This window comes from Phyllobates terribilis, unplaced genomic scaffold (assembly GCF_046119375.1).
Source record: "Phyllobates terribilis strain yellow unplaced genomic scaffold, ASM4611937v1 Scaffold_7__3_contigs__length_470593459, whole genome shotgun sequence".
NCBI classification, from domain to species: Eukaryota; Metazoa; Chordata; class Amphibia; order Anura; family Dendrobatidae; genus Phyllobates; species Phyllobates terribilis.
Genome location: NW_027362767.1, coordinates 227,484,998 through 227,510,316, shown reverse-complemented (window position 1 = coordinate 227,510,316; position 25,319 = coordinate 227,484,998). Strand labels below are relative to the sequence as shown.

Sequence of the window (25,319 nt, the reverse complement as noted above, 5' to 3'; positions counted from 1 at the left end):
CCTCCACATCAACTTCAACATCACAAATACTCCAGTCCTCAAAGGTGTCACCCAAATCGCACTTGCTTCCTCACAGCTCCCAAATCTCCAGCTGCCCGTCTGAGTATGAGGTAGAACAGATGGTTGAGTCTGCAGAGCTGTTTACTCATACTATAGCCTGGGAATCAGAGGTCGACTCCAGCGCTTCTGTGAATCCAGACGAGGAAATGATCTGCACTGATGCCCAGAATCTTTATGAGTCGGATCCAGGACCAGACGCAGAAGGTTCTGACCATAATGTAGACCCTCATTCCCAAACTGTAACTCCTGTTGGTGGAGACAATGAGGAAGACGATGATAAGACTCAAATACCTGATTGGAGCGACAACTTTAGTTTTTTGTCAGGGCAGGAACAGGTTGGCTCTGAGGACGAAGGGTGTGATAACGCACAGGGTGATGATGATGAGGTCGGAGATCCCACTTACTGTCAACCCACAGTCAGCCAAGAGATGAGGTCAGCAGAGGAGGTGGAGGAAGATGCTAGTGACGACGAGGTCAGGTTGCGCCTTCCTGGACAGAGACGTAGTACTGGAAGCACGTCAACAACTGCATCCTCAAACACAACTCTGCCTCTCACCACAAGTCGTGGTGGCTCTTCAGGTCGCATGGGTGCTAAGCCTTGCATAGCCTGGGCATTTTTTCAGATCGATAAAGATGACCCAACTCGTGTTATCTGTAACATTTGTCAGCAAAAGCTAAGTAGAGGCCAAAAAATACATAGTTTGAGTACTTCATGCATGAACCGGCACATGGACATGAAGCATAAGTTGCAGTGGGAAGCTCAGTGTGCTACAATGCGGTCTAGCCGGCCGGGCCAACCACCGTCTGCCATATCTTGTGCATCCGCGGCCTCTTCATCCTCTGTGACTGGGGGGACAGCAGTCACACCTGTTTTGGGGCGCAGACCTGCCACCTCTTTACCCGCAACAGCCAGCGTGATTGGCAGGTCATCATTTTCTTTGGAGGTGGTAACACCAGCTGGTCTTGAGCGCTGTCCGACATCGATAGGTTGCCTTGATCCAAAGGTGGTGCTAACATGTCCGCCTGCATCTTCCTCACAGACCGGCAGTTTGCCGGGGACACCCTTATCAACCCCGTCTAAGCACAATAGCCAGCCCTCGGTCCCTCAGATGTGGACAAGTAAAAGACCATTTCCTCCTAGCCATGAGAAAGCTAAGAGGTTGAATTTCACCATCTGTAAGCTCTTGGCTACAGAAATGCTGCCTTTCCGCCTGGTGGACACAGAGGATTTTCGAGACCTTATGTCCGTCGCAGTGCCCCAGTACCAGATGCCCAGTCGGCACTACTTCTCAAAGAAAGGTGTGCCTGCGCTCCACCAGCATGTCGCACACAACATCACCGCTTCTTTGAGAAACTCTGTGTGTGACAGGGTGCATTTCACCACAGACACTTGGACGAGTAGGCATGGACAGGGGCGTTACATGTCGCTGACTGGGCACTGGGTAACTATGGTGACAGCAGGACAAGGGGCTGCTGTCCAAGTCTTGCCGTCCCCACGAGTTGTGCGTCAATCCTCTTTATGTCATTTTTCCTCCACTGCTTCTGCCTCCTCAACCTCCTCTCGGTCTTCCACCTGCACCCAAAGCCTGTCTGGTCATGCCACAAGCTTTCTAACTGCGCAGAAGGGATCCTGCACACCTCCTTACTATGCTGGCAGTAGGGCTCAACGTCATCAGGCGGTTTTTACATTGAAATGTCTGGGAAATGTGAGTCACACAGCTGAGGAGTTGTGGTCAGCTCTGGAGAACCAATTTCATGAATGGTTGTCTCCACTGGACCTGAAACCAGGGAAGGCCGTGTGCGACAATGCTGCAAACCTGGGTGCGGCCCTTCGCCGGGGCAATGTCACACACGTGCCTTGTATGGCTCACGTGTTGAACCTGGTTGTCCAGCAATTTTTAGCCCACTATCCCAGACTAGATGGCCTTCTGCAGAGGGCACGGTCGCTGTGTGCTCACTTCCGCCGTTCGCATCCCGCAGCTCAGCGACTTACATCTCTACAGAAGTCGTTGGGCCTGCCACTTCACCGGCTAAAATGCGATGTGCCTACCCGGTGGAATTCAACTCTGCACATGTTGCAGCGACTGTGGCAGCACCGACAAGCCCTGGTGCAATACGTTCTGACGTATAGCCTGGGCCAACGAGATTCAGAGGTGGGGCAAATCACGCTGGAGGAGTGGTCTCAGATCAGGGACCTATGCACCCTTCTGCACAGTTTTGAAATGGCGACGAAGATGTTTAGTGCTGACGATGCCATTATCAGCATGACTATTCCGGTGATTTACATGCTGGAGCACATGTTAAACAGAATTCGGAGTCAGGTGGTGGCACAAGAGGAGGTGGAGGAAGTAGAGGAGGAGGAGTTGTATGCGGAAGGGCTAACATCTGCAAGGTCCAGACGGTCGGCAGCACCAAGGCGGCAGGCATGTGAGGGTGGGGGAGATGGTTTAACCAGGGCGCATGGTAGCAGCCAAACTAGTGAGGAAGGTGCAGGAGCCCAGGAAGAAGTGGAGGACGAACTGATGGAAGACTCATCAGATGAGGGAGACCTTGATCACATTTCTGTTGTGCGAGGTTGGGGGGAGAGGACAGAGGAAGGAAGCATGATTGTTACCTCGCCACCAACACAACAGGGACTTGGTGCTCCTGGATGCGCAACACACATGAGTGCCTTCTTGCTGCACTACCTGCAACATGACCCTCGAATTGTGAGAATTAGAAATAATCCTGACTACTGGGTTGCCACACTGTTAGATCCCCGGTACAAAAGTAAATTTGCAGAAATTATTCCTGCCATAGAAAGGGATGCACGCATGCAGGAGTATCAGCAGAGACTGTTGCAGAATCTTACATGTGCTTTTCCACAAAATACCAGTGGTGCACGTAGTGAATCTCACAGTTCCAACTTGCCAACCGTGGGACCGTCAAGTGTTCAGCACTCAAACCGTAACAGAACCACAGTATCTGCTGGTAACATCAATTTTGCGGAATCATTTCACCACTTTTTTAGCCCATCCTTTGCAAGGCCACAGGAGACAAGAAGTCTGACACATAGTCAACGCCTAGAGACGATGGTACAGGAGTATCTCCAAGTAAACATTGAAGCCACGACTGTGTCACTGGACCCTTGCTCTTTTTGGGCTTCCAATCTGGATAAATGGCCGGAGCTAGCCACTTACGCCTTGGAGATCTTGTCATGCCTCGCAGCCAGCGTTCTGTCTGAACGTGTGTTCAGCGCTGCTGGTGGTGTGCTGACAGATAAGCGCACGCAGCTCTCCACTGATAATGTAGACAGACTCACGTTCATAAAGATGAACAAATCATGGATCCGAAACGACTTTTCTACCCCTGTGTCATCCTGGGGAGAGTAAAAGCTTGATGATTGGTTAAAATCACCCTACCAACCGTTTTAAGCTTTCAAATTACTAATCATGTTTATCTGTATCTTGACTGGAAAATAATTTGGGCTTTGTAGCAGTGTGCAGCACTGATCCTATTAGGCCATCTATAATAAGCTTCACCAGATTTAAAATTAAAAATAATTTTTAGCTGCATCTAGCCCGGAAAATAATTTTGGGGCTCCGAGATGCGCAAGACACATAAGTGCCTTCTTGCTGCACTACCTGCAGCATGACCCTCATATTGTCAGAATTCGAAGTAATCATGACTACTGGGTTGCCACACTCTTAGATCCCCCAAACTTTTCGATCAACCTTTTCATTTTAATAAAGACCAAAAAAATGGTCATTTTTGAAATTATAAGCATTAGCAGGTTGTTAGAAACTGAAATCAAACAGTTTTCAACTCAAAACTTTATTCTAGGTGATGTTACATTTTCACATAGGACCCCTTGTTCGAAAGGAGCTTCTGAACTCTCTCGTCCATTGAATTTGTCAGGTTTTGGATGGTTTCTGCTTCAATTGTTTTGCATGAGGACAGAATACCCTCCCAGAGCTGTTGCTTAGATGTGAACTGCCTCCCGCCATCATAGACACTCCTTTTAATGATGCTCCAAAGGTTCTGAATGGGGTAGAGGTCAGGGGAGCATGGGGGTCACACCATAAGTTTGTCCCCTTTTATGCCCATATCAGCCAGAGATGCAGATGTTTTATGTGCAGCATGAGATGGTGCATTATCATGCAGAAAAATGATCTTGCTGTGAAATACACGGTTCTTCTTCTTGAACCATGGCAGGAAGTGCTGTTTGAGAAAATCCACATACATTATGGAGTTCATCTTTAGCGCCTTCAGGGATCCTAAAGGGGCCGACAATCTCTCTCCCCATGATTCCAGCCCAAAACATTACTCCACCTCCTCCTTGTTGGCGCTGTAGCCGTGTTTGCGTGGGGTGTCCATCAACCAGCCATCCTCCACTCCATTCATCTGGACCATCGAGCGCTGCACGGCACTCATCCGTGAACAAAACAGTTTTGAAATCAGTCTTCATGTAATGTTTGGCCCACTGGAGCCGTTTCTGCTTGTGTGAAGTGGATAGAGGAGGTCGACAGGATGGCGTATGCACAGCTGCAAACCTCTGAAGGACCCTGCATCTTGTTGTTCGGGGGACGTTGGAGGCACAAGCAGCTTCAAAAATTTGTCTGCTGCTATGACCAGGCTTTTTTGCCGCTGCTCTTTCAACCTGACGTAATTGCCTGTAGGAAAGAGTCCTCAATTTGCCCTTATCAGCACGCACACGTGTGTACTGTGAATCAGCTATATACTTCTTGATTGCCAAGACACTTCATCCTGATCATCGCACAATGTTGATTGTAGTCATGCCTTGACCTAAACACTCCACAATTTGTTGCTTCTCAGCAGCCGACACATCCTTTTTCTTTCCCATTTTGGCAGAAAATGTAGACTGCTTAATAATGTGAGAGAGCCTTCTTAAGTAGTCTTGCCTTTCATTGGACACACCTGCCAAACTAATTAGCACAGGTGTCTGCAATTGCTTACAGTGATATAAAGAGCCCTGACACACATCACTATCAATGAGTTTAACTGACAAACAAACAAATTCTTCCCTTATCACTCCTAAACACTTTTTGCATAATAATTTGGAACGCGGTGTACATGTGCTTTTCCACAAAACACCAGTGGTTCACGTAGTGAATCTTACAGTTCTAACTTGCCAACCATGGTCTGTATGGAATTTTTCAATAAAGGGCCCAAAATTAAGATAACATAGATGGGAGAGGTCTCTATGAATAGGAATTCCTAAGTATTTGATACCCTGTGAGGGCCAGGCAAAGGGAAAGTTGGACTGGATGGAATCCTATATGGATTTAGGGAGGGAGACAGCGAGGGCCTCAGACTTCGCTGCATTGATTTTAAAATTTTACCATGTAACAAAGTGATCTATTTCAGCCATAACAGCAGGGATGGATATATGTGATTGAGTGATATATACTAGGACATCATCAGCAAATAGAGAGCACTTGTACTCGGTGCCTCCCACCTCAATCCACCTAATATTGGGGTTATGGCGAATTGATGAGAGCAGGTGCTCCGTCACTAGGATGTATAAGAGAGGGGACAGAGGACATCCCTGCCTTGTCCCATTGGTGATTGTGAAAGGTGATGAAAATGTTCTGACGCACCCCCTGGGCCTTGGGACACCCGGAGCCGGACCCTTTTTGGTGGATGCTGGTGGTTGTAGTCTTCGTGGCGGCGATCCGGTTCCGTGGCTCAGGGCGGTCAAACCAGTGGCGGAACTATTTATGTGGTTTTGATGTTTAAATGTCCGACTACGCCACCCGTGGATTGCGGTCAGAGTGAACCGCCGCTACAGGGCAGACCGCTAAGGCTGGTGTTGTGGGTGCAGCAGAGCGTAGCATAACTCCCCACGGGAGGAGTATAGCCTCAGGGCAGTGTATGCGGAGGATGGGGGTGATGGTGCAGGGCAGCAGCAGTAACGACACGGAGTCAGTGATGCAGTTTAGGGCCTTTACTCACAGTTCTTATTATCCAGACCACGTCTGCAGGTAACGGCTGCCCACGTCGTACTGTGCTCACCAGGTGAGGGGCTCAGACAACTCCCAGATAACTTTGGAGCGCTTCACAGGACCCCCTTTGTGTGTCCTTTGTCTGGCCTTTCTTACCAACACTTCTGTCCGGCTGCCTCGGGCCTCCTCTTGGTAAACTTGGCGCCAGTTTCCCTGACCCTATGTGGTGCCTTCCTAGCGGGTGGAGCAAGGGGCTGCGCCACATAAAATGTCAGAGCCTCCGGTTTCTAGCTGAGGGTCGTTTCCTGCCTCCACTAGTTCGGGGACCGGTCTCCCCCTTTGGCCTGACCCCTCCACGCAGGTGGATTCGGGCGTGCGGTGGCGACTCGCCCGTCCGCACCCCTGGGATCCCTTCATTCCTCGTTCCTGGAGCCTTCTCCGCTCCTCTTCCTTCCTTCTCCCTCTTACAGGCCTGGGCCTCTGTTACTAGGCCCGCCTCCGGAGCAGAGCTCATGCAGAGCCCCTGCTCCCTGTCACTTCTGCTCAGACTTCTCTGCACTGAACTAAGATGGTGCCCACCTTTTATACTCCCTTCTCAATGCACCCAGGAACTGCTTCCTCCCTGCTCCTGCACTGCAGGGTTCCCCTTCCTCAGTGTTCCCTCCCCCCACTCCAGCCAGGGACAGGGACTGTCGTGCCCATCTCAGGGGCATATTGGTCGCCCTGCCCCACGGCAATGTGGTGTAATGCATGCAGGTGTCGGGTCCTGATCCACACTCCATCCTTATCTGAGAGTGAGATATCACACCTCTGGGTGAGGTGCAATACGTCTGTAGCAACCGAGCCCTCGGTGCTACAGTTCCATTTATCTTCAGCCTAGGTGACGTATTGTGATACAGGGCCGTGATTTTGGCTATAAAAGGGTCCCCTAGACCCCTACCCCAAGCTTTTTAAGAGAATCATATATGGCGTGCCAGGAGACTCTATGGAATGCTTTCTCAGCATCCAACGAGAGTATCTACTTACAAATTTTTAACTGCATGTAGCCCAGGAAATACTTTGTGCCTAGTAGCAGTGTCTGCTAGTCAGCGGATTATCCCAGCTGTTAAGCAAGCTACAGCACCTGTAGTTTGGACACTTAATTTTTTCAAAGGAAATGCTTCGGGACCACGGGATACTTAGTGAAGAGCATCATGAGGCACCCCAAGGCATAGGGGCTGGGACTGGCACTAGGATGCCTTGCGGTGGACAGCCGAGCTCGATCCTTATAAAAGCTTTTTAACTGCAGCAGCTTTAGTGGACGCTACTGGAGCTGGAATTACGCGGCTGCTGGCATGAGACTTGCCCTCCAATAGATCCTTGTAAATGGATTTAAAGTGTATTCATTCAAATTAGAGGGACAATTTAAATTAAAAAGCTTAGAGCTGCCTCCACCACAGGGGGGCTCTCTCGACCCACCAGCGGACAGGCACCAGTATTGGGAGAGGGGGGCTGGCCGTCAGGGTTCACCGCGGCTCTGGCACAAACCCGGCGACACGGAGGTGGCACGGGCAGGAGCGGACTGGCCGTCTCGGCTTCTCACTTTTTGGATTTTAGAAGGGCATGACATGCCTATATCTGTGTCTCCCCCTCCTTTTACTCCTCCACCTCTTTTCTTTTCGCATGACTATATGTACTTGTCACTTTTCCATGTGTTAGTTGTGTCTTCTGAGCAGTTTGTCAGCTTTTGGACACCTTTGAAGGTGTTTTCTATGTGTTTCTATGTGTTTTTGTTTGCCTGCCATTGGTTTTAACGGTGTTCGAAGGTGTTCGACGAACAGTTCGACGAACACACGGGTGTTCGACGAACCGAACCGAACCGAACCGAACTCGAACACTACGGGGGTGGCTCAACACTACTCACTATAAGCAGAGGGTTGATTCTCCTGGTCTGCTTGTGTGGGGTCTTCTGCCTCCTGGACCGGCTGTTCTTCCAGCTCTACCTGTGTCTCCGTAGGCACTTGGGATGCTGGTTGGAGGAACGTGAGGACGGGTACCACAACAGCACCATTGACTTGAGTCCAAGACCGAGGGAAGTCTCCGAGCACAGTACTAACCATATCTTCCCTTTCCTCTACGGGTCGAGGGTCTTCTTGTTCCTCTTCAGGGTTCCGTAGCTGTTCAGGACACTTCTTCAGGTGATCCCGGGATACAATGGCTGTGGTTTCCCCTCCGTCTTTACTGATTGTACAGATCTTTGGGTTGTCGTGGCTTGAGGGCAGTACGGTGTACGGGTCCTTCTCCCACTGGTCGTCCAACTTGTGGAGCCGTCTTTTCCTCTTCAAGACCTGCTCTCCGGGCACCAGGGGAACAGCGGGAGCATACTGGTTGTAAGTTTTCTCTTGTCTTTCCCTAGCTTGACAGAGACTTCGCTCCACGCTCTCCTTTACTTTCCGGTACTGCTGCTGCCTCTCTGTGTTCCAGTCTGCTTCTGGTGAAGTGTCCTCGGGTGTCAGGACTCCCATCTCCAGATCAACAGGAAGCTTACCAGGTCTTGCCCTCATTAGGTAAGCCGGGGTACAGTTGGTGGAACCTACAGGGATGTGGTTGTATAGGTCCACCAGGTCGGGCAGCTTTTCAGGCCACAGACTACGTTCTTCCAGGGGCAATGTTTTCAGAAGATCTATCACCACCTGGTTCATTTTCTCACAAAGTCCATTAGTTTGCGGGTGATAGGGTGTTGTTCTAATCTTCCGGCAGCCATACAGGGTGCAGAACTCCTGGAAGACTTCCGCTTCAAAGGCAGGCCCCTGGTCCGTCAGCACCTGCTCCGGGTATCCGTGCGGACGGCAGAAGTGCTGCTGGAAGGCTCTAGCTGCTGTTTGAGCCGTTAAGTCCTTGACGGGGACGACAACCAAGAACCGGGAGTAGTGATCCACGATGGTTAACGCGTAGACGTAGCCACTTCTGCTTGGGGTCAGTTTTACATGATCCAAGGCTACCAGTTCCAACGGCTGTCTGGTGATGATGGACTGCAGGGGAGTCTTCTGGCTGGCACGGTCCCTCCTTCTTAGGTTGCATGGGCCACAGTCTCTGCACCACCTCTCGATGGTTCCTCTCATGCCTACCCAGTGGAACCGCCCGCGCAGCAGGAACTCCAGCTTCTTCCATCCGAAGTGCCCAGCTCCGTCGTGGTATGCCTCCATCACCATAGCTGCGTCTCTTCTTGGCACCACTACTTGCCAGATTAGTTCATGCGTCCGGGAGTTAACCATTCTGCGGCACAACTTCCCCTTGTAAAGGAACAGTCGACTCTTCTCAGCCCACAGTTGCTTGGCTTCCTCCGGAGCGTCTGGGTCAAGGCGTGCATCTGGCCGAGTCAGCATCTCCTTTACCAGTCGGACGGCAGGGTCACTGTCTTTCGTCTCCGCCCAGTTGTAATGAGGTAATGGGTTGAACGTAGCGGATTGCTTACTCCTTACACGGTGGGAATACTGGATAGTCCCATGACGGTGGAACGCGCGGAGTTCAACTTCTTCCAGTTCCTCTGAATCTTCCCCTACGTCCGGTAGGTTCGGCATCCTGGACAGGGCGTCCGCGTTGGTATTGGAGCGTCCTGCCCGGTATTTGATTGTAAACTCATAGTTGGACAAGCGGGCCATCCATCTCTGCTCTAGGGCACCGAGTCTTGCAGTGTCCAGGTGTGTCAACGGGTTGTTATCCGTGTACACGGTGAATCGGGAAGCAGCGAGGTAGTGCTTAAAGCGTTCGGTGACTGCCCACACCACTGCCTGGAACTCTAGCTTAAATGAGCTGTAATTCTCAGGGTTTCTTTCGGTGGGTCGCAGTTGTCGGCTGGCGTAAGCAATTACCCGTTCCTACCCCTGCTGGATCTGGGACAGTACGGCTCCTAGCCCGATGTTACTGGCGTCGGTGTAGAGGATAAAGGGCTGGCTATAATCAGGGTACGCCAGGATTTCATCCTCCGTGAGGGCCATCTTCAGCTGGCGGAAGGACTCTTCTTCCAGCTTCTCCCATCTGAAGGGTGGCTTCTGGTTCTTGGCCTTCCTGGACTGGCCTATCAGGAGGTCCTGCATAGGAGCTGCCTTTTTGGTGAAACCGGGAATGAACCTTCGGTAGTAGCCTACCAACCCGAGGAACTGCCTCACTTCCTTTACGCTGGAGGGGCTTGGCCATTCCTTAATTGCGGTGATCTTATCAGGGTCGGGAGCCACTCCGTCAGCACTCACCACGTGTCCCAGGTACTGCACCTTTGGCTTCAGGAGGTGACACTTGGAGGGTTTCACCTTTAGGCCGTAACTTGCCAGAGCTTCGAACACTTCCGCCAGGTGTTTCAGGTGGTCCTCGTAGGTCTTGGAATAGACGATGACATCGTCCAGGTATAACAGGACCGTCTCAAAGTTTCGGTGTCCCAGACAGCATTCCATCAATCGCTGGAAGGTTCCTGGTGCGTTGCAGAGTCCGAACGGCATGCAGGTAAACTCGCTAAGTCCCATCGGGGTGGTGAATGCGGTCTTCTCCCGGTCCGCCTCTGCTACAGGAACCTGCCAGTACCCGCTAGTGAGATCCAAGGTGGAGAAGAAGTTAGCAGATTTTAAAGCAGCCAAAGACTCCTCTATTCTTGGTAAGGGGTACGCATCTTTGTGTGTGATACGGTTAATTTTCCGGTAATCTACACACATTCTCATGGTGTTGTCTTTCTTTCGGACTAAGACTAGTGGAGCTGCCCAGGGGCTACAGCTATCCCTGATTACTCCAGCCTCCTTCATGTCTCTAAGCATCCCCTTGGCGTGTTGGTAGTGTGCAGGGGGTACGGGTCGATACCTCTCTTTTATGGGAGGATGGTCTCCCGTGGGGATGTGGTGTTCTACCCCCTTGACTCGCCCGAAGTCTAACGGGTGTTTACTAAACACTCTCTCGTACTCTCGAACCACCCGGTAGACTCCCTGTTTCTGGTGGGAGGGAGTGGAGTCAGTACCCAAATGTAGTTGCTGACACCAATCCTCCATTATTTTCGTAGAGCCGTTACCTTCCTCCGGGTGAGATGGAGGCAAGGGTTCCACAGACTGTATAGAATTTTGGTTGATAGTATATAATTTGGCTAGCGTAGCATACCGGGGCAGGTATACTTCCCTTTTCCCGATATTTATTATACGAACGGGCACCCTCCCATGGCGTACATCAACTACCCCCCGTGCTGTCAAAATGGTGGGCCTACTGTCTGAGTAGACTGGTTCTACCATGGCCTGGTAATCTCTACCTCTCAGACCAATAGCTGCCCGGCACCAAATCATCATTTCACTTTTCGGGGGCATGGCAATAGGGAAAGGGTCACACATTCTTACGCTACCAATCTCACCACCGGAGAGTTCCACCTGTTGCCGTCGCATCAGTGCCCGGATCTCTTTCTGGAGCACTCGCTGCTGGCCGGAGCTGGCGTTCTTGGCAACCTGCTGTAAAATGAAAATCACCTCTGCAAGACAATTTTCAATCACATTAGTTCCTAGAGTTATCTTTGGGTGACTCCCGCGCTTGTCAATGTCTACAATGATCAATCCCTGTGCTGCCAGTTCGACTCTACCGATTTTAATGGTCATTTCTTTAAATCCGATCTGTGGCACGGGCTGACCATTACTGGCGATGATACTCAAGTCGTCGTCTGCATAGCGGGTTATATCCGAGTCATTCCAGTACTGCTTGAAGAGCACGTACGGGATGGTGGTGACCTGTGACCCGGTGTCCAGTAGGGCACTCATAGGGATGCCATCCAGTACCACAGGCAAGACTGGACGTCCTCCCACATATTTGTCGCGCCAGTTTGATGGGCCTGGTGATCTTTTTCCTGGGGGTTGGCCCTCTACCCCAGGTTGTGCCAGTTTAAAGGACAGTACCTTGCCATATGTCCGGGTTGATTGCAGCGGCGGCAGATGGGTTGTCCGTCCTCGTTGTATCGGTCGCTGGGTCTTCCTCTGGCCAGTGGGGTCCTCCTTGGTCGACGCCACAGGATGTCCTCCGGTCCGGATGCCAGCTGGATCTTCCCTGGAGTGGAAACCTGTAAAGACTGCACAGTTCGGGTTAGCGCAGCAACGCTTTTAGCTAGCTCTTGGACCTGATGGTGCATGTCCGGAGCCGGGTCATTGTTCAAAGCCTGCGCATCAGCCCCCACAGGCCCTGCCGACAAGGGCGCCGCCTCCTGGTGGTAAGTGATAGCTGGGCGCCTGTGGGTCACAACGCCATCCGGTGCCGGTTCTCGGAGCACCCGGATGGCTCTGTCCTTGAACTGTGCAAAGTCCAGATGAGGATCCTGTAAGGCTATGGCCCGCAACTGGGTTCGGTGGACATTGCAATATAGTCCCTCTATAAATTGCTCGGTCAACAGCCTGTCCTCGTTTCCCACGCTGTCAGGGTCGGTCTGCTTAATGGCTCTCAGGGCCTCTTGTAGGTTTAGTGCATAGTCCCTTATACTCTCATGTGCTCGCTGCTTGCACCCATAGAATCTAAGCTTAATCTCGGCTGAGGTGCGGGTATCAAAGGTGTCCCTCAGCCGGGTTAGTATCCCTGCGACAGTCCTCCTCCCAGGTGGCCAGGACTTTACCTCCCTTTGGGCTGCCCCGGTTAGTTGGGCCACCAGGATGCTCACTTTTTGCTCTTCTGTGAGGGGGTACACCTGGAAGAGGCTATCCAGCTTTTCTTTAAAGTCATTCAGGGTATGTGACTCCCCTGAGTACTGGGGTAGCCAGGCTGCTCCCGGAATATAGGGCATGGTGAAAGGCATGACTGCAGCAGCGGTGGCGCTGGCGGGGGTTGAGGCAGTGAAGCTCTCCTCCGTATCCGACATCTTTCTCCCCCCCTAGTGGACCGTGGCCTACCTTGCGATGATCCTCTTCCGTAGGCCGCGGCTCCGCAGTGGATCGTCAGGGTTGAGGACCTTCCGTCGCGCTCCTGTGACGTCGGCGTCTGCTGGGCTCCTTCCAGGACCTTACGCAACGTCCGGACGTGAGGCGGGGCTTCAGTTCTCGCGCGCTTTCGGAGTCCACGCCCCTCTTCTTCCCGCGCGGCGTCTTCAAGATGGCGTCCAACGGCGGGAAAACTTCGCGGATGGCGGGAAGAAGGTAGAAGATGGCGCCGGATGGCGGGAAAACTTCGCGGATGGCGGGAAGAAGGTAGAAGATGGCGCCGGATGGCGGGAAACCTCCACGGATGGCGGGAATCTTCACCACTGGTAAGTTTGAACAGTCTTTTTCAGGCACGCAGTACCCGGTGGTTGCGGGCACGAAATCCTGCCGACTACGCCAAAAGTTGACGCGCCCCTGGGCCTGCTTGGTGTAGCGTTGCGCACGCGGGGACTACCCGGAGCCGGGCCTGTTGGGGGTAGTAGTCTCGTGGCGGTGACCCGGTCCGTGCCCAGGGAGTCAAACTGTGTGGCTGAGTATTAGCAGTAGATGTTGGACGACTACGCCACCCGTTGAATGCAGCTATGGAGCTGCCGCTGCAGGGCAGACCGCTGAGGCCGGTGGTACGATTGTGCAGCGTAGATGGTATAACCCCCAACGGGAGGGGTATGGCCTCAGGGCAGCCGACGTGGATGATGGGGGTAGCAGGAACCACTCAGAGACGATGCGGTGTAGTTCAGGGTCTTTACTGGTGATAAAGATAGACCCTCCCGGAGTACTGGCTAGCGATCGGGGCCTGGTCAGTCTTTGAGCAGATGGGATTTCCCCTGGCCAGGCGGAGTTGTAGGCCTCCCCAACTAATTGTACTCTACTGGCTACCTTGCTAGAGGCGGGTAAAAGTAGCCCACGTCCCTGAGTGTACCGTGTGGTGCTCACCCGTATGGCCGGTGACTCGGGGCCTTCTAGTGGCTTCCGCTCCACGACGGCGGTGCTGGTCCCATGCGTGTGACCGTGCCTTCGGGTTTCTTGGCCAGAAGACCTGAAATCCCCTGCCGGTCGGTTTCTGCTGCTGGGTAAGGATTAGCCCCCACAGCCTCGGACTCTGGGTCCGGTGGTAACTCTTCAATCAGGGCGAGCTCTACAGCTGCCAGCCCCTGATTCCTTTTAGCACGACTTCCCCAGAGCTCCTGATCTCTCTTTCCTATAGCTGCTTCTCCTCTTCTCTCTCTACTCTTTTTTCTCTCTAACCCTGCCTCAGCCCCAGTTTTATATAGGGGAAGTTCTTCCCCTCCCAGGACTGGGCAGGAGGTGTGGCATGCATAGGATTCCTGACCAAGAGACCTCCCACCTGCTCTCAGACATAATATTGCTATTACTGTGGAAACCAGACCCCTGGGGTGATATATATAGATAGATATATATATATATATATATATATATATATATATATATATATATATATATATATATATATATATATATATATATATATATATATATATATATATATATATATATATATATATATATATATATAAAATCAGTGCTTCCTTCATTAAAGAGTAATTGTCGCTTTAATTTTTATTTAATAAATGCATCGTACACATGAAAGTAAACTACTTTGTAATATATCGTATCAGAGAGATCTGTTTCATTCTCTTCCTGGACTGATCTTTCACTCTCAATTCATGGGTATAATCTGTAGTCACTGAAGACAGATTTTCCCATTACAGAGATCGGAAATGACAGTTAGTGCTTGTAAAATTCTATGGAGGAGGGAAGGGGAGTGGGAGCTAGAGACATTTTATGCAGAGCTCCATAGAACTTTATGAGCACCAACTCTATTATGTCCCATCTCAGTTATGGGAAAATCTGTATTCACAGAAGACTGATTTTACCCATGAGAATTTTGACAATGAAAGATCAGTCTAGGAAGAGAAAGAAGCGGATTTCTCTAATAAGATATATTACAATGTATCCTATTTTCACATGTACTAATGATTTATTACAAATAAAATTAAAATGATGGTTACTTTAAGGCCACGGCCCCACTATCAGTATTCGGTCAGTAGTGGGAGACAAAACCAGGTGAGGAACAATCAGAGAAAAGGTATAATAGGAACAAGTCACCAATTCTGCATTTATCACCCACTCCTGGTTTTGGCTCCCACTCCGGAGAAAAAATACTGACCGAATACGGATAGTGGGGCCGTGGCCTAAGAGTGCTCTACAATTATTCTTTATGCAAATTAGATTAAAGTGCCCAGTTGTCGGTCCCAAGCCAGGCAAGTAATCTGACTCATCACCAAACCCTCCCGATGGCCGGTTTCAAGGGCTGTATTTGGACTGCGGTTTTTGGACTGTCCGTGGTCCCCGAAACTGTTGAGTTTGAGTCAGGAGACCCACTGGCATTCACAAAAATTGCAAATCATACATGGACCTTGAAATGTGGATATATGAAACCCGCCGCACCCTGCCCTTTCAGTGCTGACTGCAGGCTCAAGCCTTCATTTGCAGTACAGTTCCTGTGGCCATACTGTGCTTTCCGGGGTCGGCACATATACGATGATTTCCCCTGACGTTGCCAGTAGCATCAGTTAGGTATTTCATTGTTGCAAACGATTGCTAGACATGTTAGTGAACACCAAAGGGGAGAGCATGGAGAACTTTTCATATACTTCAGTAACCTCCAAAAGATAAACTAAACATAGACCATAGGGAGAACCAGAAAATATATATCAGTCACGTGATCGCAAGTATACAAATAGTATATGAGCGATGACGTGACGAGCAACGGGAGTGACAAAATATACAAATCCTAAGGGCTCGTGCACAAGGCCGTATGTTTGGTGCGAGCGTGATCTGACGAAACATTGAATCGCACCCGGAACAATGTTATGCTATTGGGTAGTGGAAATGTTACATTTTTTCATTAGAGCCGGTCTGAAGAACTAAAAAAAAAAAAATTGCAGCATGTCCGAGTTTGATCGAATATTCAGATCGCACTCAGCCATGCAAGTCAATGAGCGAGTGGGAAACATCAGACTGCACTCGGGTTACATCTGAGTGCAGTCCAATTTCCGCAGCCTCACAGAGTCATCCAAGTGTAATGTGGTGTGGAGCGGTAGCCATAGCCGAGGCACCCGTTTCCTGCTTCCCGGCACGTTACCTGAAAGTGGAGGTCCTGGCTGGGTATGAGGACTTGTGTTGTGACGGCCTATGCCCATGCAGGCCATATGCAACCGATGTTGCTGGTTTACCAGGACCAGAGATGTTTCACAATTCAATGAGGGAAACCACCGATCAAAAATAAACGCTTTACTGAACAGTAACTTGGTAAGTGTTATATACAAGGGATAGCGGGTACAAAGTCTTATGGAAGTTTCCTTTACTACTCAAAGCATTTTCCGCAGTTTCCTTCCTCAGTAGTTTACTTCAGGGTTCTCTATGTCCACTGTTTCTCCCTACTTCACCACAACTCAACTTTAATGCTACAGTCCTGATTAACAAGTCTCCTTTACTTGTTCAGCGGTTTCGCGCCCTATTTCTTCCACTACTTCTCTCAGTCCTGTTTAGCCAAGTTACCTTCCATTGATAGAAGCCCAAGATCTTGTGGCTAGGCGTCCTCTCCAAGGACCCGTCTCCGGAAGCCACTCTGTCTCTCTCTGTCAGTTATGCTCCGGATCTCACTATCCCTCCTCTTTGGTCTCCTCTCACATAGGGTCACCCTTGAATGTGGCACTGTTCACTTTGGACTTTTGAGTCCTCTCACCAAGCAGTTAGGGCCCTATCTGCCTTCCTAGCAGGAAGCACTTTCCCTTACACTATCCCCTCCCACTATGGGCTAGTTCCAACTATTAACTCTCAACTTCAACTTACCCTATAGTCAACTACACTCATACTAGCGCACTACACTATTCACATTACACCACAATACTATTAACGCTTATCATATTATACAATTTTTATAAAAAGACGCAGGACACAATTCACATAACATTACAATAAAACTTGTCTTCTTCAGGTGAAAAACGAGAGCAGCATGTCCGGACACACTCAAATTCTGATCAGAGTTTGATCTGAGTGTCAGCTTAGTGTAGTCAGATCCTCTCGGAGGAGAGAACCGTAGCACACTGAGGAGAAGATGGAGAACAAAATTCTGTGAGTCAGCAGAAATCGAACTGCACTCAGATGTCATCCAAGTGCAGTTAGATGACTTCCTTGCACCCATAGACTTGAATAGATGAGTCTCGTTCATCGCAGCATACTGGGATTTTTTTCTCATGCCGAATCGGTATGTGAAAGAAAAAGAAAAAAAAAAAAAAATCAGAACTGTCCCACTACACATCATTGGTCAGCGTGCTATCCGATAAAAAAAAAAAATATAGGATAGGAGTCGTCCAATTAATATGGTGGTGTGAGCGAGCCCCAACAGTGAGTACATTGTGAGGATTCCATAATTTAGACTGCCTTGCAAAGTATAGAAATGTCCATAGGATTGGTGATAACTTATTGATTAGTGGGGGTCCTACTGCTAGGACCCTCACTGATCCCGAGGAAGGATTGAAAACCTCTGTTCCATTCATTCTCTATGATGTGAATGCCCAGCCTCTGCTCCATCCAGGTAGGGCTCTGCAGAACCCCAATCTTGAAATCATGGGGGGGGGGGGTGAACAGCGATTAGAGAGATAATAACTGCTTTGTATAGGTGGGCTATTGTTCATAAAGCTAGAATAAGTCTTTATATCTTTCTCATCCTTCATTATGCTTGAATGGAAACATTTTTATTTGTACTATGCATGAAAGTCAAAAATGCCGCTATCCCTACTGCAAAGAGGAGAATATAATAATTCTGGATTAATTATTTCTCAACTTTTTGCAACTGTCAGCGATGAAGTCTACATTGGAATTTTATCGCAACTGGTGCAAAGCAACGTAGAGTAGTTACTCATAGCAAACAATCATAGAAATAATGAGAGTAGGACTGGAGGAGTTGACCTAAGCAAGGGCTTTTATCCAAAACCAATAATCTGCCCTACTCAGTAGGATCTGTGGTCTGATCAATGCATATTAAAAAGGGGTTCTCTCATTAAAGGATTAGTGCTATATCTCTGATTACTGGGATTTCCACTATTTATGAGACTGGGAAGTCTTCTCCACCATTTGAATGATCGTCCATGTGTTCTGGTGCTCCACTCAATGTCTACGCTGTACAAGGCTAAAAACCACCAGTCCCATAAAATTTAAAAAGGAACATGTCAGGACAAAATGACTAATCAAACCAAGCACAGGCTCAGTGTTCCCTAGGCATGGTGAAACAGTTCAGTGCACCTTCTCCACCCTCCTATGCCTCCTGCAAAGACAGAGCTGGCAATCAAGGAAAAAAGGGGCACAGATGGTGGGAAAAAAGTAAAGTAGATGGGAAAGTGCACTTAAGTGTTTAGTCCCACTGAGGGTTCACTAAGCGCCTGTGCTTGGTTTGAACGGTCATTTTGGGCTGACAGACTCCCTTTAAGATGGTGGGTTATCAGCAGGGTTGGACTGGCCCACCAGAGAACCGGGGAATCTTCAGGTGGGCCCTGGCTTCTTCTTCAAGAGAGTTCATAGTGCAAACCTTGCAGCTGCTATGGGGCTCTTGAATGGGAGAGAAAGGTGGGCCCTCAGAATCAAATCCTCTAAAAAAAAAAAAAAAAAAAAAAAAAAAAAAACATGGCTGCCTTCTTCCAAAGCACCACTCTTGTCTATAGGTTGTGTGCGGTATATTAGGCCTGGCGCCATTCAGCTCAATGGATCCAAGGCATTGTAGTGTTTTTGGAAGAAGGAAGACATGTTTTCCTAATTGTGGACAATCACTTTAAAAGGAGGCGCTAACCCACTTCATTCAAATGAAGGGTATGGGACCCCAGTTCTTGTGGACAGTGAGGGTCCCAGCGATCAGACACTTCTCCCCTGTCCGGTGGTAGATATGAGGGTTAATGTCCTTTAGGATCTGTTTGGCCGGGATTGTCTAATAATACTGACATTTTGTGTTCTTACTTTTCTAAAGCTGTTCGTGCTGACCGGATGCGAGGAGGGCGCAACAAATTTGGGCCCATGTATAAGCGGGACCGTGCCTTAAAGCAGCAGAAAAAAGCCCTGATACGTGCAAATGGTATCAAACTGGAAACTGTACCACAGATCGTGTCCCCAGCTCAAAGTGACTATACCATCTCCAGCAACATCCATACTATTCATCCTGTATCTAAAAATGTGCCATCAAACCCAGCTCCAATGACTCCTGTCGAATATGATAGGGGACCTTACAGCGCTCCCCAACTGGGAATGACTATGCCCAACCAAGATCCTCTGTCCGGTTACCATTACTCCTCGTACCAGAGCCGTGCCATCAAATCTGAATACCCAGACCACTACACAAACGTGCACGAACCAGTTCCCGCAGGACCCTATGTATATACCGAGCCCTATGCCAGCACTTCTCCACCAGATATACCCGAAGTGATCCTTAAGCTGTTACAACTGGAGCCAGACGAGCCTCAAGTAAAAGCCAGGATATTGACTTGCCTACAGCAGGAACAGAACAAAAGCCGGCATGAGAAACTCAGTATGTTCGGCTTAATGTGCAAGATGGCCGATCAGACTCTCTTCTCCATTGTGGAATGGGCTCGAAGTTGCATCTACTTTAAAGAGCTGGAGGTAAATGTTCTCTCTTTATTCATGATATTAACTTGATGTAACTTAATATTTTAAAAGGAGCGCCCATATGGAACTGATACGCTGTGGATTTTTAGCTACGAAAAATCTGCACAGAAATCCGAAGCAGAAAATTTTGCAAACAAACAAAAATGGTTGAGAAGTTAGTTGCAGAAATGCTACAAATTTATTACACAACTCAACTTCCCATCACAAATCCATTGTGAAAACTGGTAACACGTAAGGTCAATTTACATTGTGTATTTTTTCTGCAAGGTGTGGATGCGATTAGGTAAAATCTTGGTAAGGTGGACTTCAGACGTCCACATATCACAACTTTAGGACTGACCATGAGGCTGTTGAGTTCCCGTGGGCAGTTCTGAAGTTGTGTTCTGTTTTCAGACCGTGATCTATGGACGTCTGAAATCGGCAGTGGGTTATCCACATGTAATTTCATGGAGAAAAATCTGTGGCATATTCACTATGCAGGAACCAGGGGCGGGCATATCTTATGTGCAGCATGTGCGACGGCACAGGAGCGAAAGAGGTAAGGGGGCCTTCTACCTCCAAAGCAGGTGGAATTTTGCATTATGATGAGGTATTGGGCTGCAAAGGGCCCATGTATTGTTCTTGCACAAGGACGCTTTTCTGTCTGTGTCCACCAGTGGCAGAAACGTATATACTTTTACATTGATGGCCTACTTCTAAGGATAGGTCATCAATGTCTAATTGGCCGGGGTTCGACATCCGGCACCCCCGCCGATCAGCTGCTATCAATGCCGGTCAGCCGGAAGTACACGCCTGCTGAGCTGGCCGTCTACGTGTAGTGGCCGCTGCAGGGTACTACACACGCCTCCGATTGATTTGAATATTAGTTGTTTGTGTAGTACCAAGCCGTGGCCACTACAAGTAGACGGAGCTGCTCCGCTAGCGAGTTCTTCCGGCTGCCCCCGATAACAGGTGATCGGTGGGAGTGCTGGCTGTCGGACCCCGACAGATCAGACATTGATGACCTATCCTAAGGATGGGTCATCAATGTAAAAGTAGTGGACAATCTCTTTAAAGTATGTTCACACAGGCACTATAGGCAGTGGATTTTATGGCTGTATTTTTCAGATGGAAAATCTGCTACATATTAAATTAGCAGAATTAAGGTTAAGATTTACTGAAATATTAGCAAGAGGGTGCAGAGAAAATCCCTAGTGTAAGTTTACTGCCGCTGCGGATTTATCAGTCCTAGCATGATGCATAATCTCTACGATGCAAAGAGTGAAATCTGCAGCAAATCTGGATTTGTGGCTTAAATGCTGCTGAAATCTACAAAAAAATCCACATGGAACATAAGGTTCGTCAAGGGTGTAAAATTATGGGCAGAGTGGATCCACTCAAACACATCCCATTATAAGACCATCTTCACACAAACGCAATTCAAGGTTCATGGTTCATGCCAGAACTGCAATTTCCAGACCTGAGGTCACAAAATTCATGGCAGGATTCACGATCAGCGTTCCTTTATCGTCAACCACATGGAACATATTTATCAATTCTGTTTAATTCCTATACAGCGCAAAGAAGACATGACAGCCACAAAGTGCCAAATTTATCAACGTGATTCATGTGGTTTGATAAATCTGTCCAATTTTAAGATTGTCTGGTCTAAGGCACTGATTCATCATTGTTGAGTCTCCAGTTTTCTGCAGTAATGTGATAATTTTTAGTCGCTTTATTACTTGTACCTTATTTTTGATCCATCTTCCACAACTTTTCTTATCCAGATTCATGAAATGCGACTTTTTAAAAATATCACTTTTTTTGTGCATCTTATTCCAGACCCTACGTGAAATAAGGTTTTTTGGGAAAAAATTTTTTTTATTTTGACACAGTGAACAAAAACAAAAAGATTTTTCCATTTTTTTTGTTTTGCTGTAAAACATTGCAAAAACAGTTAAGGACAAAAATAAAAAGCATTTTTGATTTTGCACCAAATTCATGAACCGGGTCATGGTGCAAAAACAGCAAAAAAAAAAAAAAAAAGACTTAAAAAAAAATTGCTAAAGATCAATCAGGCCTTAAAGTTTACACCCCCTATTAGTTGGCTTGTTTAGTTCCAGAAATGTGCTCCACAATTTTGGCATATTTTTTGGTACAGACATTGAGTCAAATTCATAATTTTCATTTTTTTTTCTTTTTATTGTCTTTTGGTATTCGTTGACTATTTTTGCGCCAAATCCTTCAAGATAGTACACGTGGTTGATACATTGTGTGTAAAAATTGAAAACGTTCTCTATTTTTGCAACTTTTAAGCAAAAAAAAAAAAAAAAAAAAAAAAAAAAAATCAAGCTTTTTGCAGAACAGAGCCAAAATAACTAACGTGCTTAAACCGTTCCAGCGAGGAAGTGGAGCACATTTTTGAAAGTTGTGCAACTATTTAAAAAGTTGCAATTGATAAAACAGTCAAAAAACACTGAACTCTGTGTACAATGGTGAACGTAAAAAAAAACCCCAAAAAACAGGCGAATACGTAATAGACTTTTTTAAAAAAAAGCATCCTGTTCCAAGGAGCAAAAGCGAGAGATAAATGCAGGGTGGGTTTATCATGAAGGGACTTTTGAAATCTTTTTGGCAGAATGCTGCATTTATTTTTCAGAGTGCAGCACGACGTTTAAGAAATCAGGAACATCTTTGGATAAACCATTTCTGTCTAGAGCTATTTCTCCAATTTTTATGTGAGTGGAATAAGAGTATAAACGTTTGCACCATTATGTTGCGCGACATAATTTGCAGAAGTCGTGATAAATTCTCTCCTATGACTTGTTTTTTGGAATCTGCTTTGGTTTCAAAAATTGCATGTGAAACATTAGTCTTAGGCTGTGTTCACACATCATGTTTTTTTTGGGCGTAAATTTTCTGCAGCAAAACCTGATCTTCAAGGGAATTTTGTTCAGGATATTTCTTGCAGTTTTGGTGCATTTTTTTTCACTGTCCTGTCTCTTTATGCATGTACATAAAATTCAGCAGAAAAAAAAAATAGAACCCCTTCTATTTTGGCAATGAAAATGCTGAAAAAACACATACCAATTTTGGTGCGTTTTTTTCACATATTACTTCCTCTGTGTGAAAAAATGCTGAAAGAAGTGACATGCTCTATTTTGCAAAAAAAACAACAACCAAGGCACAAAATCCTGAACGAAGAACCCCATGATGTGTGAACAGAGAATTCTGGTTTCTCATAGACTTTGCTGGTACTGCAAAAGGCAGCTGAAAATTTGCATAAAAAACTGCATCAAAAACCGCTGAAAAAAACATGATGTGTGAACACAGCCTTAGACCATGTGCACATGTTAAGTATTTTCATTACATGAGTAAAACCAGGAGTGGGTGAGGATACAGAAGTGGTGACATGTTTCTATTAGATTTTTCCTCTGATTGTTCCACTTCTGGTTTTGGCTTGTAAATACTGTATGTGTGAGCGTGACCTTAATGCATGCCTTCCCCCTGCAACTCCATCCACAATCCTTGGTTACCCACAACATTCTCAATTGTTATCGCGCACATTCTAAATAATAGAAATAGTCAAAATCAAGAAACAAACAAAAAAAAAAAGCATATTTGAGCAAAGTTTTCAACTTACCCAACACCAGGAGATAAACTGAACTGAGTATGTAGTAAGATCTCCGCGCCGTCCATTACTCCTCAGCTGTGCACTCAATTAGCCTCCAATCCAGGTGTCCAACATAAGGATACAGTTTTTTGCTGGTACATTCACAGCTGCATTAATTGCAGTTTTTCAAGGTGAAAAATTTGAAATAAAAAAGTTTCATCTGCAAAAACGCAACTAGTAAAACTAACAAAAAAAAAAAAAAAGTATCAAAAACCAGAAAAGTGTAGCAAACTATGGTGAGACAAGTCCGATCAAAATCACCCTCATAAGTCTATGGGTCTGTAAAAATTACTGACCGCACGTGGAAGCCATCAGTGTGATGGTCCATTTTTAACATTGTTATGGGTAGGAGATTTTTTTTTTTTTTTTTTTTTTTTACATATGAGGAAATCAGTGATGAAAATCTGAAAAAAAAATGGACTTCTGAATAAGACCTTTGGTATGTTCACATGATGTGTTTTTGCAGCATTTTTTTCTGCAGGCAAAACAAACTTACAAAATGCAGGTTTTGCTTTTTTTTTTGGGGTGAGTCTTTTCCTCGTCTTTTTGGTACAGATTATATGTCTCATTTGTCAGTACCCGTTTTACTAACGTTAGTCTTATTCACCAAAAATGCATGGTTACATTTTTTTTTTTCAACATTTATGCACTTTCTCATCGCTTTCTATGGGTGAAAAAAAAAAACACTGAAAGAATTTACAGGCTGCAGACTTCGAACATGAAGCAGTTTTCCAATTCAGTCAGGAAAAAAAAAACCCCAAAGCGTGTGCATGAGATTTCTGAAAATCTCAGCTTTTGCTGGTACTGTAAAAAAATCAGCTTTTAATTTGCATAAAGAAATGCTGCAAAAAAAAAATTTGCTGCAAAAATGCAACGTATGAACATGGTCTGTACAAACCATGTATGATTTTTGTGTATTTTCCAATATGTGCTGGAGGTTTTGCTAACATCAAGAAAAGGACTGCATGAATCACATAAATGCTCCTTCAGGGATATATTCACACATAGCAGTTGTGTTCAGATTTTTGGCAATATCTTCTGCATGTGGAAATCCACCAATCTTTTGGTTAAAAAAAAAAACATCAGTCTGATTCTTCAGTAGCGTGCGGCCAATGTGGATTCCAGAGTGATGGAGCACAGCTGAGATCTCACTTTTTCTCCTGGTGTCAGTCGGGTGAGTGGAGAGTCCTTGATGATTTTTATATATTACACAACTACGTAACATTGTGTCAGACTGACTATCCGCATGGGAATTTTGGCTTGATCCATAAGGAGAAAATTCCCATGCTACTGATTTTTATCTAAATGGGGTTGTTTCAGTAGCAGAACTTTCCAAAATCGTTCTCACAATGAATATTTGGTGAGTTTTTGATTTGCACATTTTCTGCACCAATCGTTAGAATTCGTGTTCATTTTTTTTAACATGTTTTAGACATTTGGGTTTTTGTCTCTGCTTGGCATGTTGCCGCTTTGTTTTTGATACTTCCTAGTATTTGACTTTGACAACTTAATTGTTAGTCATGTGCAGATTACGTGTATAATTTTTTTTTTTTTAACCTGCGTATTTTCCTGATGGACGAGTCACGGATCAAAAGTGTCCATTCAAATCAGTGGGTCATCCCATTGGGTCTCTGGGTGCCATTTAAAATAATAAAATTAAAAAAAATTGCATCCAGCTCATGGTCAGATTTATTTTTTTTCTCATATGGCAAAAAACAGACCTCAGAAACAGGTCTGAAACTGAATTGAGACCTCGGTATTTTACGGCTCATATACGGAGCGCAATGCTCAGACTGAGGCCACGGCCCCACTATCAGTATTCAGTCAGTATTTTTTCTCAGTAGTGGGAGCCAAAACCAGGAGTGGGTGATAAATGCAGAATTGGTGACTTGTTCCTATTATACCTTTTCCCTGATTGTTCATCACCTGGTTTTGGCTCCCACTCCTGAGAAAAAATACTGACCAAATACCGACCGAATACTGATAGTTTTGGTCAGGAGACTTACAGTCAGGCCATGGCCCCACTAACAGCCACATATGTCTATGGGTCAAGGATGTTTTTTATACTTT

The 25,319-nt window shown here is 46.9% G+C and overlaps 1 protein-coding gene across 1 annotated transcript in view; it reads left to right on the top strand.

The window, feature by feature from the left end:
* Window positions 1–25,319, top strand: part of LOC141153083 (steroidogenic factor 1-like) — a 295,499-nt gene that overhangs the window by 90,116 nt on the left and 180,064 nt on the right. The window contains exon 4 of the mRNA XM_073637755.1: window positions 18,945–19,591. Coding sequence (XP_073493856.1) covers window positions 18,945–19,591 — 647 coding nt within the window. The remainder of the gene's footprint in view (window positions 1–18,944; window positions 19,592–25,319) is intronic.